General features: G+C 44.9%; 1 protein-coding gene across 2 annotated transcripts in view; it reads left to right on the forward strand.

Moving 5' to 3' along the window:
- Window positions 1-459: 459 nt before the first annotated feature.
- Window positions 460-14,630, forward strand: part of EZR (ezrin) — a 50,972-nt gene continuing 36,801 nt past the window's right edge. The window contains exon 1 of one of the 2 annotated variants that reach the window (XM_007461768.1): window positions 460-680. In XM_007461768.1, coding sequence (XP_007461830.1) covers window positions 669-680 — 12 coding nt within the window. In that variant the 5' untranslated portion in view covers window positions 460-668. The remainder of the gene's footprint in view (window positions 681-14,630) is intronic. The other variant, XM_007461769.1, reaches the window with a different exon arrangement.

Here is a 14,630-nt window from a genome sequence, read left to right on the forward strand (position 1 = left end):
CGGGCTGCGTGGGTGCGCCCCCTCCCTCCTCGCCCGGCCGGGCGGCCCTCCCCGCTCCCGGGCGGGGACATTTTTTAAAAGTGTTTCTCAAAGGTTTGACGGTTGCGGTTTCAGCCCTGGGGCAAACGGTTGCTTCACAAAGTGAAACTTGCAGTCTTATGGGCTTCAGGCTGATTTCCCGAAAGCCCCGAGGAATACCTCGGGGGACCCCCGCCCAGGCGCCCGGCGCCCCCCGCCCCGGTCCCCTCCCGGCCCCCTCCCGGCCCAGCGGTCCCGTGCCCCTTCGCCGCCGGCTTCCCCGCCTGCCTGCGCGCCTTGCGCCGAGATCCCCTCCCCCTCCGCCCAGGCTCCGCGCTCCCCGCCCCGCCCACCCGGCCCCCTCCCCGCCCACCCGGCCCCCTCCCCGCCCGGCGCCCTCCGCGCAGGTCCCGCCCGCCCGGCCCGCCGTAATTGCAGGTTGGGCGGTGACTCATCCCGGCGCCCGCCCGGCCGGTTCTTAAGCAGCAGCGCGGGGTGGGCGCCGAGTCTTGGGGCGGCGGCGGGAGCCGGAGGAGGTTTGCTGGGCGCTCTAAAAGGGTTTCCTCTGCCTCTAGGTTGGGAAAACCGTTTCAGCTGCTGCTGGAGAGTGTGTTTCCAGGAGACTGAGAAAGACCCATCAGGAACCGAAAATGCCGAAACCAGTAAGTAACCCAGTATCTGGGCGGGGTCGGATGCTTCGGGCATTATTTTCAAGTGGAGTTACCTGGGCGAGGTGTTGGGGCAGGTTTTTTTTGTAGAATAGAGCTCTTTTCTAAACGGACGAGAGGACAGGAGTAGTCAATTGTCTCCTCTCTTTGTTATTAGTTGGTCCTTTGTGGAACTACTGGAGAAAACAAGATTATGATGCTTTCCTCTCTACAGTCTTGTTTGCGAGCCCCCGCCCCGCCCCCAGTGGTTTGGGTCTTTTATAAAAATTAGAATCCCCTTTTACGCGGTTTCGGTCTGTTTAAAATCTGTATTCTAATGCAACTTGGAAGTTTCTTAAAAAGAAAAGTCGTCTAAATCGCAGGGAGAGTCAGGTGGCTTCCGACGGAGCACGCCGACTCCCTTCGAGGGTCTGGAGCCAGCTGCACCCCAGCTCTTCCTTTGGCGCTTTAAAGGGCATCCGGCAGAGAAGACGCTGTCCTTCTGGGGGCAGCTTCGTTCCAGTCCATTTTACGACAGGCCCGTGAAGCTGTGCTCTGTTAACCCGGGAATGTGCTGGTGGCAGCAGGATTCCTATCTGAAACAGGTTTAGTAATGAATTTGAATTGCAGATGAAGGAAGGTAGCCCTGGAGTTTGATTAGGAGGCTCCTGGGCCCTCTAGTCCTGCACTGCCGGTGCACATCGTAAACGTCAGCTGACTGGAGCGCTGCTGTGCCCCCATCTCTGTCCCCCTGCATCTGATTATGTTGCCATCTCGGGTAGATTGTGGCCAGGCTGGGCTCTTATATAAGGCTTTCATTTACGTTGTGGGAACGAGGCAGGTTCTTTGTGACCAGCGTTTCTTTTAGAGTTGTATCTGTTCTATCAGCTTTGAACTGGTGGCTAGATATTGGGGAGAAGATTTTGGAGTTTTGAATCACGGTGGAGAGAATATCTGGATTCATGAAAAATTGCAATAAAAGATACATGTGGGATTTATTTCTTGTTTTTCAAACGAGTTGGTTCTGTAGTCAGTGCTTATGTGTTTTTTCTACTGTTAAATTTTAGATTCTCTAAAAGGAGTTCTTTATTAATAAAGTGTTACTGTTAGGTTAAATAAATTACTATGTTAATATGCTAAAAGATTCAGAAGCCAATAGAGCTTTTGCCTAGGTTACATCATCAAGATGATTTATTCGTGATGCAGAAATGTTTTTTCCTACACAGAATTCTTCTTTTCATTTACAATTTGCGATTGGCATGTGACGTTCAGGGTTTACAATTCCTGTGATATAAAACAGACCCAAGCACAACATCTTACTCAGGGCACAGTCCTGTGCTGTGTTACACAGAGCAGTGATCAGGAGATTACCTTTCCTGGTGTAGTTTTCTTTATTTCATTAAAAGAAAAGATGCAGAGTTCAGCTTTTAAAATATCACTCAGAAAAAAAGTCAGTAAACCTGTTTCCGGTCACTATTTTTCTTTCTCATAAGGATCTGTAATTTCTTATTCTTTTTCTGTCTTGTTTTTTTTTTTTTTGGTAGTAAAATTTACATTAACATACAGTTTACCATCTTAATTATTTTTAAGTTACGGTTCAGTGGCATTAAGTACATTCACATTGTTGTGCACCCATCACCACCATCCATCTCCAGAACCTTTTCATCTTTCCAAAGAGAAACGCTGTACACATTAAACCCTAACTTCCCATTTCCCCCTCCCTCCAGCCCCTGGCAGCCACCCCTCTACTTTCTGTTCTGTGAGTTTGACTCGTCTAGGTGCCTCATATAAGTGAGACTACACAGTATTTGTCCTCTTGTGGCTGGCTCATTTCACTTAGCATGATGTCCTCAAGATTCATCCATGTTGTGATGTGTGTCAGAATGCTCTTCCTTTTTAAGGCTCTCTTTTTATTTCTTAGGGCACGTGTGTTTTCATTTGGCTTTGAAGTTCCTTTATGATGGATCAGAAACTTGGAAAATGTTCTTCCGACAAAGTGAAGATAGTTGTTGAACTGTTAAGGAAGGATGGTAGCCATCCTTAACTTGTAACATCTTTGTATGTTAGGGTCCCGGTAACCAGAGTAAGATTTTGAAAGACTATATTTTGTATAATATTTTCAATTATTTCCAGGTGGTATTGTGAGTTCCCCCTTTATGTGAGTCACAGCTGTTTTCCATAGGGAATTTCTACCTGCCTCTTTTTTGGTGGGGGAGGGTCTTGGAGATTTTGCCTTGTAAGATGAATACCCTTAAGTCTTTCTCCACGTGAATCCTATGAGGGCCACTCCAGAGATCACTAAGAGCTTACTGGCTGATAGGCACTTCTAAGGCTGTTACAGAGTATCTAGTTTTTGTTACTGTTGTTTTTTGCTCCCTCGTAGATGTTAAAGCTGAAGCGTCCAATAACCAGCTCTACAGATGTGTCCTTTGAACAGATGGTTATTGATTCCTATTATTCAAGCCCAGATTAAGAATTTTGTTAGGTGGCTTCCCATGATGATTTTTAACAACAGGATTGAAGGCAAACCATAAAGATGGCTACGTCTGCATGGCCCCGGTTTGAGTCTCCTCCAGACCTCTTGAATTCGTCAGGCAAAGTGTTGTTGATTGGTATGTCTGAACAGAGTCAGTGGATGACTCTATTTGTAAGACAATTATATAAATGAAATAATATTTACTTGCTGCATTTTCTGTCAGTACTGCTTCTGCGATCACCACTTGTTAAAGACATTGCACGTCCACACGTTCAGTGAGCATCTGTCGCCCCGGCGCCAGGCACAGGGTATCGCACAGACGGTTGCAACAGATCTTGTCTTTGGGGAGCTTGCAGTCTGGGACCCAAGCCCAGACACAGGCAAACACTGGAATGCGAGCTGGAAAACCCGCTGGGAGCCATCCAGGAACGAGAGAGGCTTAGGTAAAGTGTGACACAGCTGAGAGGAAAGCCACCGGTGCAGAGATGGGCAGGCAGACTGAGAGGTCTTGCTTGATCCCCCGGGGTGCCCCCCCCGCCCCCGCCCCACTGGGGCTCCAGTGCTGTGGTCCATTGCTTTTCCCAGCTGCTCTGGGCTCTACTCTTGTGTGATGGGTAGACTTTGAAGGAGGATGGTTTGAGGTCCAGGAGGTACCACGCCCTCTGCCCAGCTGGCTGGTTTGGCCTGGTGTGTCCCTGTCATCTGGGGAGGGGCACGGGCTCAGGAAGCAGCCCTCCTGCCCACGGTTCGGCTGAGGGTGACCAGCGGGCTCCTTTCCCCTTCCTTCTTCCTTCCCCCCATACTCGCTTTCTTCATTGTGACAGAGGAGGCGTGGGGCGTCAGGAAGGAAAACCACTGCACTCGAGCTTGGGGATGAAAAGGGTGTTGTGCTCAAGGCCAAGCTCTCTTAAAGCTGTTTTCTGAGAAGTTTAGCCTGAACTGCCTTTCAAGTGGCACCCGTGGATGCCTTAGCTGTTCATTCCTAAAGTGTTGATATGGAAACTTCTAATGTAAAAGCAAGTTTTCTCCCTTCAGTAGGAAAACTCTGAAAGTGTGTTCAAAATTCTGCCCTATGCCAAAATCTTAAGGTAGTTTCTGAGATGACCTTGTCTCTTGAGAATACGTAGCCTCTTCCACTAAATATTTTAACACGGTCAGAATTCACTGAATATCCTAATACATCCCCCCGCCCCATTGAGGAGCACACATGGGATCTGTTTTCCCCATGCCCCTCCTTCACCGCACGCAGATGGTGAGTTAGGCAGCTAAGGTTTTCCCATGTGGCGGTAAGGAGCGCTGGCTGGGCTTGGCCATTTGTCGTCACACTGGAAGGCACAGCAAGTGTGTCTGTACGTTCACACGTTCATTCAGCAGACGTTTACTGCGTTAACTGTGCTGGATGTTGAGGCTGCCGAGGTGAGCAGACACAGAAACAGTCCCTGTCGTCATGGATTTACAGTCTGGTGAGAGGAACAGACTGTAGTCGTAGGATAACTTGCATTTGTGTGATGGCGTGTGCACAGGGGGAGTGCTCATCGGGGGTCAGGAACGCAGCCCGACGCACGTCCTGACTGTGCTGAGCGATGTGAAGAGTGAAGGGGCGTCCTCCAGGTGAAGGAGGGGGACGGGACATACCCTGCAGCGAGGCGGGAAACAGCTAGCTACATGGGGGCTTAACTCAGGGAAGCGCTGAAGGGTTTTGACTGGAAGGAGGTGACCTGATCAGATCAGCCTTTTGGAAGGTCACTGCAGCTGCCATACCGAATCAGCGGGAGGTGCGGGGCTGTGGGAGGTGGTGGCAGCCTGGACCAGGGCCGGGCTGCCGGTGGAGAGAAGCACATGTGTCTGGGAGGTGAACTTGACAGGACGCGGTGATAGATCACTGTGCAGGGGCAGAGCGCGGCAGAGCGCGGCAGAGCGCCAGTGTCCAGGCTGCCTTCTGGTGTCTGGCTTGCATAAGTGTTTGGATGGTGGTGCCATTCACTGAGATAAGGAACCTGGAAAAGGATCGGGTGTGGGAGGGGAGGTTGAGGGTTTGGTTTGTACATGTTGTTAATAAATTTGTGACTGTGATTGATGAAAGAACTCCTCACCTTCTTTCATTATTGTAACTGCTGCCCCCTGCCAGAATATATACAATTACCAGACTTATTAAACGATAGTATTTTTTTTTTTTTTTTTGCGGTGCCCGGGCCTCTCACTGCTGTGGCCTCTCCCGACGCGGAGCACAGGCTCCGGACGCGCAGGCCCAGCGGCCATGGCTCACGGGCCCAGCCGCTCCGCGGCATGTGGGATCTTCCCGGACCGGGGCACGAACCCGTGTCCCCTGCATCGGCAGGCGGTCTCCCAACCACTGCGCCACCAGGGAAGCCCTAAACGATAGTATTTTTAAATCCACATAGACTAAAAACGATCCAGCAGCTTTCTTATGTTCCATCTGAGTGTATGTACACACTGTAGACACACGTAGTTCAAAGTTAGCATTAATTTACTACAGGGTTCCCACATTCGGTTACGCGATTATCTGAAGACATGAAGCTTCCTGGTCCCTCACAGGACTGCTGAATCCCCATCTCTAGGGCTGGGAGGACTGGCTGTCTGTGCTTTAGGTCCCCAGACGGTTCTGATGCACCCCAGAGTTCGGGCACTGATGACTTCATAGGAAAAGGACAGTTTTTATATATTTTTCCTCTCTCTCGGTGGGGTTGATACTGGTGGTCGTGTGTGGGCAGCGAAGCCCAGCGCGGTTCCGGAGCCTCCGTTCAGGCGAAGGCTCTCACGCTCTAACGAGGGCGGGTACGCGGTCCCAGCTTCTAGCGCCATGGGTGCCCTCATTGGTATTTGGAACGTGGCCGAGGTGGGAAAAAGGAGATGGGGCTCAGGCTCCAGAAAGACAGGACCAGCTACGATGCAGGAGAGGATCTCTCTGATTTGAACTTCTGTCTGCAGGGTGTCCAGTTGCAGAGCTCAATTTGGCAGTGACCAGCGAGCTTTCAAATTTTGGCTCTCTTTGTTTTTAAAGGGGAAAATGAGGCCAACATTTCCTATTAAATGGCAGGGAACAAAGAGACCCCGTTCCTTTGTCTTCTTTTCTTTCTTCTCTTATCCTTCCATGCTGGCCTCTCCTTTTAGTTACCATCCTAAATAATATTGTGATTTCTAACAATATTTTGAATAATTTTATTCGTACTTGCAGTTTGGGGAAGGAAAGCAACATCACTATTCTTAGTGAATTATCATAGTTCTTTAATTTTTTTTTAACTTAAACTTTTGTGAATCTGACAATTTGGAGATTCTTTGGCTGGTTCAATATGCCTCTTTCTTACAGTATTTAGACTTTTCAACTCTAATCTGAAGTACCAGAATTCAGTCTTTTTTCAAAATCAGTGAAAAGCATTTTGAATTATCCTCTATATTTTATTTAATTTCAGTAGTAACTACGCTTGGGATTCTTCAACTACTCCAATCAGTATGTAACTTAAACACTACACAACACTGTAAAGCAATTATACTCCAATAAAGATGTTAAAAAATATATATTTATATAATTTAAACACTGTGTGTCTGCCACTATTAATTAAATATGGAATACTTACTGAAGAGACCAGAAGGTTGCATTATTTTCCTTCTAACATGCTTAGTATCTATGGCTTTTGATGTAAAGAATAAAGATTTTATTCCAGACTCCTGTAGTTTTTTTTAAGAAAGAAAGAAAAATAAACATTGTGCTGTGATGTGAGTTAGAGACTTCTGACTATAAAGTGAAATACTTAATGTATAATTAATATACATAATTTTTCTAAGTAAAAATGCAAAGAGCTGTAAAAAGAATAGTTTCATAATTAATTTATTATATTTACCTGTACTTTGGCAAGCCATTTAGTTTCTGTGAACCTCAGTTTTATCATTTGTAAAATGGAAGTTAAAAAAAAAAGTTTTTAAGTGAAAAGAACGTGCGATAAACTGAGACAGAGCTTATACCTATGAAATCCAAACAGTTTATCTTCAGATGCTGTAAGCTTTATTTCCTGTGTGCTCTTTTCCCCTGAAACATATTTTACAAACGTTTCAGTGCAACCTGTAGCTAAAGCTAAGGGCTTTAGTTCCTGAGTTGCTATAAACCAGGTAAAGTTTGTCAATAGATCTTCCAAGGGAAACAGCAGTGGGAAACATTTGAGTTATTTAGTGAAAAAGAATGCTTTATCTCCTTCTCGTCCTCTATGTCTTCTGTGTCTTCTAGTTGTCAGTATTCCCTTGTAGGTCACATGGGTTCCTTCCTCATTTATTGAAGCCCTATTATATGCGCTAGGTGCCAGGTCTATAAAAATAAATAGGATAGCTTTTTGCCTTGAAGGGATTCTCAGTCTAATAGGGGAGTCAGATATGTAAACAAAGAATTGCAGTGCAGTATAGTAAGTGTGGTAATAGAGATACAGAATATTGTGTACCCTAGAGAGCCAGGGAATGCCTCCCAGCTAGGTGAGATTCTTCAGGTGGGTGTTGAGGGGTGCATAGGAGTTACCCTTCTGCCTTTGGGCACTGGTGAATTCAGGCAGCAGCAGTGGTCAGTTCTGTTTTCCTTGAATTATGATTCACATTGCATTCTCCAAGCCCTTTTAAACACCTATAGATAAACAGTAATGCTGTTTCAAAGGAAATGGAAAAGTGCATTAACATAATAATTCTTTTTAACCTAATATACTTGAGAAAACAAACCTTAAAAGCAAAATGAAAATTTTCTGACCTTGATCCGACTTTTATTGATAAAAGAAAGGATGAAACTGTAATAAACAGTGTGAGACTTTGCTTTCCATTCTGTTAAATTTGAAGTCACTTTCCACAACCTAATTTTCTTTTCTGTTTTTGCCTGAGAGATGATCAGTTTGAAACTGTCAATACCAAAAGAATTGTCATATCAGATATTGTAAATAATTGTTTGTACTTCAGGATGGGGTAGGTAAAGGCCACATCTGGCTGTGGCCTGTTTTTGCGTGGGCTGTATAGCTAGGATTGGTTTTTTACAATTTAAAGGGATTTTTCAAAGCACCAAGAACAAGAACATGCAGCTGGTGCCAAATACGGCCCCCAAAGCCTAAAATACTTACTGTCTGGCCCATTACCAGAAAGATTTGCCAACCCCTGCTTTAGGATAAAAATAATTGTTGTTAAGCCTTTGTTACAACCTTGTATATATTTAATGACTAAGCTAATAATATTTGGAAGTGGATCCACCCCATTGGTTCCAATTTTAAAAAATTTTTTGCTAAAGTACAAAGAACCTGTTCTGTTTGTCTGCGTCCAGTGCGTCACAGGCCTGAGCCTGGACGTGTACTGTGAGTGCTGTCACCAAGGAGCAGGCATGAGGTCATGTTTTAAACAAGGCTGCTGTTCCGTGGGTCTTGTTTCTATAGAGAAGGTGGTAGTGTCTTGTGTCACATTTGCTAAGCTATTGTATGATGACAGATTTCTGGCATATGCTAAAAGAAAGCAATCTGTACCTGATATTTGAGTTGGAAAGAGAATGTTGGATGAATGAGTTGTGTTTTTATCACTGATCGTTTAAAATGAACTATTGTCTGTGTCTGAATGTTTGAGTGTAGATGGTTTTATAATTTGATCCCTGATTGGTAGAGCCCCTCACTGTCCACCCCTTGCTGCTTTATTTACTTCAACTTATTTCTACCCATAACAGTGATAGATACGTGTTTCTTTGCTTTCTATCTTTCCTGGCCACAAAGTGAGAAGCCAAGTGGTTTGAGGGAAGAAAAAGCATCATTATCTGCTTCTAGTACAAACTTTAAATGCTTGCTTTATTGGCAGATAAATAGAGGGAAGGCGGATGAGCAAGCAGGTGAACAGGCCTGCCTCTGAGTGGGTGGGTGACCTCGGGCGAGCATCCCAACCTCCCTGAGCCCTGCTTCCTCATCTGGGAAGCAGGATCCGAGGACCTGCCTGGCACAGAGGACAGAGTAAAGGTGGCCAACTGCACTTGTAACTACTGAATCTAATCCGATTAAAAGCTTTCATACCTCATGATGGGCTCTTTTTTTTTTTTTTCTGACTTAGACTAATAATGCAATAGATTGGGCCTCCCCTTTCTCCTGCTCCCACATCCCTCCATAAAATACCTTTGTTCATTCAACAAGTAGAGTACCTACTGTGCGCCAGGTTTTTTAGGTCCTGGGGATACGTTGGTGCACAAAAGGGGAGCAGTACCGGCTTTCAAGGCGCCCACACTGTAGTGGAGAAGACAAATACCTGCTGTCAGGGAGTGGTGGGAGCTGAGGTCAGTTCTCATCCCGGCTTTGCCAAGAGGTACAGGTAGTTTTGTTCTTTTCACTGACTCTTGTTGCGTGCAGAGTTAAAACCATCGGGCAGAGTGACTTAGGAATGGGCAGAGTGTGACATATTTTTGTTTGTTTTTTGGTAAATCACTCGACATTGCACCACGAGCCAAGGTGATATTTCTCCAAGGACCTGTTTTCACCTAGGTTTGGTGATAAGTACATCGTCGTTTGCCATACCTGCTTGGATTCTTCCATCATTTCTCAAGCATGTGGTTTGGTGAAATTTATACTTTTTGAATAATATTTTGCCTATTGTACCATTATTACATCTATAGGGTTGTTTTTTTTTTTTATAAAATAAGTCTTACAAGGATATCCAGTCTTATTCCTTACATTTTTAAAGAGAAAATTGAATCACAGATCACTTGGTAAAAGCTTAGGACAAATTTTAAATTGGAACCACCTCTTTATTTGTGAAAATGTAATATGTATGTTAGCCTGGTATCCTTGTTGAGATGTTTCATTGCCTTGGTTACATAATTATGGATGTTGTTTCTTGGGCGTTCAAGTATCTGCTTACATAATACATTGCTATTTCGGTGAGACACTTAAGTGGGACTTAGATGGGGAGATAAGGTGGGGAAAACTTGATGTTTATTAAGAAACTGGCCAAACAGGGCAGTTTGGAAATATAATGGGATGACAAAGCTCCAAAGGGCATTATATGATTTGAACAAATCAACTGTAAAAAGAGAGTTTTGAGGCAATGGGGAACAGTTGAATATTGACTAAACTTTAAATATTAAGGAATGTTTTTTAATTATGTTGGCTATGATAGTGGCGTGGTGGTTTTATATATGTGTATACTTATATATATATGTGTGTAAGCTTAAAATATATTCATATTTAAAGTCCATTAGGGCTACATACCAAAGTTTTTACAAGTGAAATGATACACAATGGTCTTAAAATGTGCCAGCAAAAAAAAAAATGTGTTTTAAGTGGTACAAAGAGTTAATGAGTCAAGAATGCTAGAAGAGAAGTCGTCGTGTCGTAGGTGGATGCAGAGCACCCTGCAGCTCATCGCACTGTTCTCTCTGCTTTTGTGAATGTTTCGAATTTTTCAAAATAAAAAAGGTGGGTTTTTTTGTTGTTTTTTTCTTTTTCCCAGTACGTGGGCCTCTCACTGTCGTGGCCCCTCCTCTTGCGGAGCACAGGCTCCGGACGCGCAGGCTCAGCGGCCATGGCTCACGGGCCCAGCCGCTCCGCGGCATGTGGGATCCTCCCGGACCGGGGCACGAACCCGCGTCCCCTGCATCGGCAGGCGGACTCTCAACCACTGCGCCACCAGGGAAGCCCCAAAAGGTGGTTTTTTAAAAGCACATTATAGGGGTGGAAGGGAAAGATGCTGTCACTTTTCAAATCACCAAATCCCTGAGTCACTAGAGAGAGAAAGCGGGAAGTTGGGACGCTCCTTCCCCTGGGGTCCGGGTTCCCGGGGAGCCCGCCCTGCCTGCTGCTGGGTCCCAGGGAGCAGTTCTCCATGGATCCCCGGAGCGGGATCCCCGCAGTTCTTAGACCTTTGGTGTTCTGATCAGATGAGGGACTGATTTAATCCCACCTGGGCCCTCTCGCCCTCCACACACCTTTTATTAAAGGAGAGCTCTAGTCAGAATTGCAGTTGACTTGGAAACGCACAGAACTGTTTGTTCCCGGCTAGTTCCGCTAAGGCTCTGTATTCCCACGATTTTTTTTGATGGGGGAGGGGGTGACCCAACTAGAAATAGGTCATTGTCTCAATAGCAGCATTCTCAAAGCTGATAATTGGAAGTGAGCACACTCGAGTGTGGGGCATTACTTAGTGGAATTGTATGCAGCCGTTTTAAGAGATGAGTATGCAGTCTGTGCTGGGACTGGGGATGGGGGCAGGGTGTGAGGGGCTGAGACCCTGCGTAAATGCAGCAGCCCATGAGCTGCAGGGGCGAGGTGGGCGAGAGGATTACTCCCAATCAAGGAATTAGGTGCATAATTCTAATCCCACTCGGGATGTAGCATACTTGATTGTGACAGTACAAATTGAAGAGGTCTTTTTTTTTTTTAAACTTCATATAATTTCAGAGAGTGGTTTAAAAGCATAAATTCAGTTGAAGTGGCTTATTCGAGCAGATTTTGTTAGCTGGCTGATTTAGCTTGGACTTTTAAGAAATAAAACTATTGGGGTCTTACTCTCTATTTTTGATAGATAGCAAAAGTAAAGGCCTTTTGGTCAAGTTCAAATATATCTTATCTAAGCTCCTTATAGAAGAAATGTTCTTTAATACTGCAAAATATTACGGCACATGTGATCTTAACTAGGGGCAAAAATTTATTTCAGAAATGGTGCAGGTTTAAGTATGGCTTATTTTGTATGCCCTTCCCTAAAACAGAAGGTTAGCAAAGGAATTATGTTGTTTTGACTCTTTCATTCTTCCATAGGCTTTCCTCCCACCAGATTAGAAAACTCTTCACAGGCTTCTAAATTTACAAAGAAAACAGTCCACTCCAGGTGGAATGAGGTTTGGTCTTTAGGCCTTTAATTTCCTATGTTTTAGGAATTAAAATCCATTGTACCATGTGATAGCCCTCTTGGCCCTGTCCCTTACTTTGCGTCTTTTATGGGATCCTAAGTTTGTGGATATAATTAACCTCACTTTTCAGTGAACTAAGTCAGTGCTGAAATATATATGACACACCTAGTAAAACTGAAATGACATACTACAGAATCAAGACTTCACAAGCTTACTAGATAAAGTGACCTTGAATGATAATTTATTTTGCCTCCCTTGGGGCGGGGAGAGGAGAGAGGGATAATGATTATTTGTGTTTCTAGAAAGGAACAGTTTCTTTTGCAGAATGTAACATTCTCTGATTATGTATTTACCCCTTCCTGTGGAAAGTGGTGTCCAAGTGTCCTAGTTTAAATTTACACACAGGGTGTATGTCATTACCAGTGTAGAAGAAATCAGTTCCTACTTACAGACACTCCCCAAAAAAGATCTTAAAAATCGACAGCCAATAGGTATTAGGAATATTATTTTTACATGCCATTAGCAGGGAAGGAAATCCCCACCAGTGTTACCCTGCAGCACGGTTTTGGAACTTGGGTGAGAATGACAGTCCTTTCATTTTGTCAGATGCTTGGAAAGCAGTTTCTTACTGCCTTCCGTTTCCTCCTTCCAAAATTAGTGCCTTAGCCTGGTGAACAGTGGGGAGGGCTTAGCACAAGCTGTTTCCCAAACCCCGGTTTTACAGTAGAGGAGGGAACTGTGACCCTCTTTTTAGTGGGACTGTTCAGAAAGTTCCCTTCCAGCTCGAAGGTCATGATTTTTCTCTAGTTATATTGAGCACAGACAGGACTGGTTTGTTCACTTTTTGTATTGCTAAGCAGGCTTGGCTGACAGGAAGTGGGTCTGGGGACAGGAAGTGGCTTACTTTCAGAGGCAAAAGGAGCTGTTTAGAAAGGCTTGAGAGTTCATTTCATGTTCTCGAAATTATGCGATGGATATTAGTGGATCTGAGCTCTTCCTGTCTGTATCTATCTGTATATATACTTCACATAATTTTCACCCTGGAATTTGGAAATACAAACTTTTCAGTTCAAAAGTTTAAAGTCATTGACTTACATTGAAAGATACAACTTTAGGACTAACATTTAAGAGCTATACAAATATAAATAGTTTTAGTAGGTAAGGAAATCGCATAAGGCTTTCTAGGCCACAGTTTCTCAGCCTTTAAAAGAAGGTAGTCAGGCTAGGATAACTTTTTACCTCTCACCAAGCAATACCCGTTTAGAGTCACCCTACAAAACAGATACCCCTCCTCCCTTTTTAAATTATTCTACCTAGAACATATACATGTATATAACATAAAAACAGGATATACAGTATAACATAGTGTAAATACCCGAAACAAAAGTTGTTGGGAAATTCCAAGGCCCAGCTTTCATGTTTCACTCTGCCCTGTTATTGTCCACAGCATATTAAGGACTTAGCTTTTACACTGTACACTGTAAGCTTAGCCTAATGGTGGCGGAGTAGAGCAGCTTGGAAAAGGAGATGAGGGGTGTGTCGTGTTGGTTTTCATGGTTACCTTTAAGTTATCCTCAGTACTCCTTAAAGTGGTACTGAATTCTCTGTAAAATGAGGTAAGTGCCTACCCTAGGGCGTCGTGATTCTCGGAAGACGCGAGCTAAGAAACTGCTTACAGCTATGTGGTTTATAATACAGTCAGGTTGGCTCGTTTGACACTGGACTCTGTAGTTATGACCTTACTTTTCATTAGTGATTAGCAGCTGGGCGGACACTAATCCTTGGCTGCTTTTTCACACCTGTGTGGAGAAGTGAGGGAGGAGGGCGGGACTGTTGGACTCTCCCAAAGGTCCATGACTTCGCCTGAGGCGCTCGGTTGTGGTAGGTTAATTCAGTTTCTTGATACTTGCACCTACAGGGAATTTGGAGTTATTCTCATCACCCGTGAGCATCAGTCCACACGTCGCAGAGCTTGAATTTTCCTGCAGGGGGAGCGACCACAGCCACAGGGGTTGGAGTATCCGGAGCTCTGAGATGGACAGCGGGAGGGAGGCTGGGAGCAGCCGACACAGGCACCCCCGCTCCTTCTCGGTGACTTTCCGGACTCCGTAGCCCCGGGAATAGCACCAGTCCGTGACTTCTGGGAAGTGCGGATAACAGGAACTGCGGGCCAGCACTTTGACCTCCTTAGGAGTTGTCTTGAGTGGACTCTTGTCAGCCCTAACGTTCAATGGTTTTATTATTCCTATTACTAGGCAATAAAAGGCTGGTATATTTATTATCCTGGTATCGTACAATTATATGAATACTTGATTAGAATATGAGTTTGTGTCTGTCCTGCCCATCTGTCTTGGTTGGCTGTGCTACAGACAAAATGATGGTGCACGGAATTCTTACTGCATCGCCTGGCAGTTTGTGTTCTGATTAATTCCGTAGACTTTTTGCAAGATTTGTGGAGTTAGATGGCCAGTTTTCTTTGGCATTTGAACATTTTTCCTAAGCCTAAGAAGCCAGTTTCTTCACCTTCACTCAGTTTCTTCTTTAACCTCAAAAAAGACTAGGGCTTCCCTGGTGGCGCAGTGGTTGAGAGTCCGCCTGCCGATGCAGGGGACACGGGTTCGTGCCCCGGTCCGGG

Source organism: Lipotes vexillifer, unplaced genomic scaffold (assembly GCF_000442215.2).
Source record: "Lipotes vexillifer unplaced genomic scaffold, Lipotes_vexillifer_v1.1 scaffold1594, whole genome shotgun sequence".
NCBI classification, from domain to species: domain Eukaryota; kingdom Metazoa; phylum Chordata; class Mammalia; order Artiodactyla; family Lipotidae; genus Lipotes; species Lipotes vexillifer.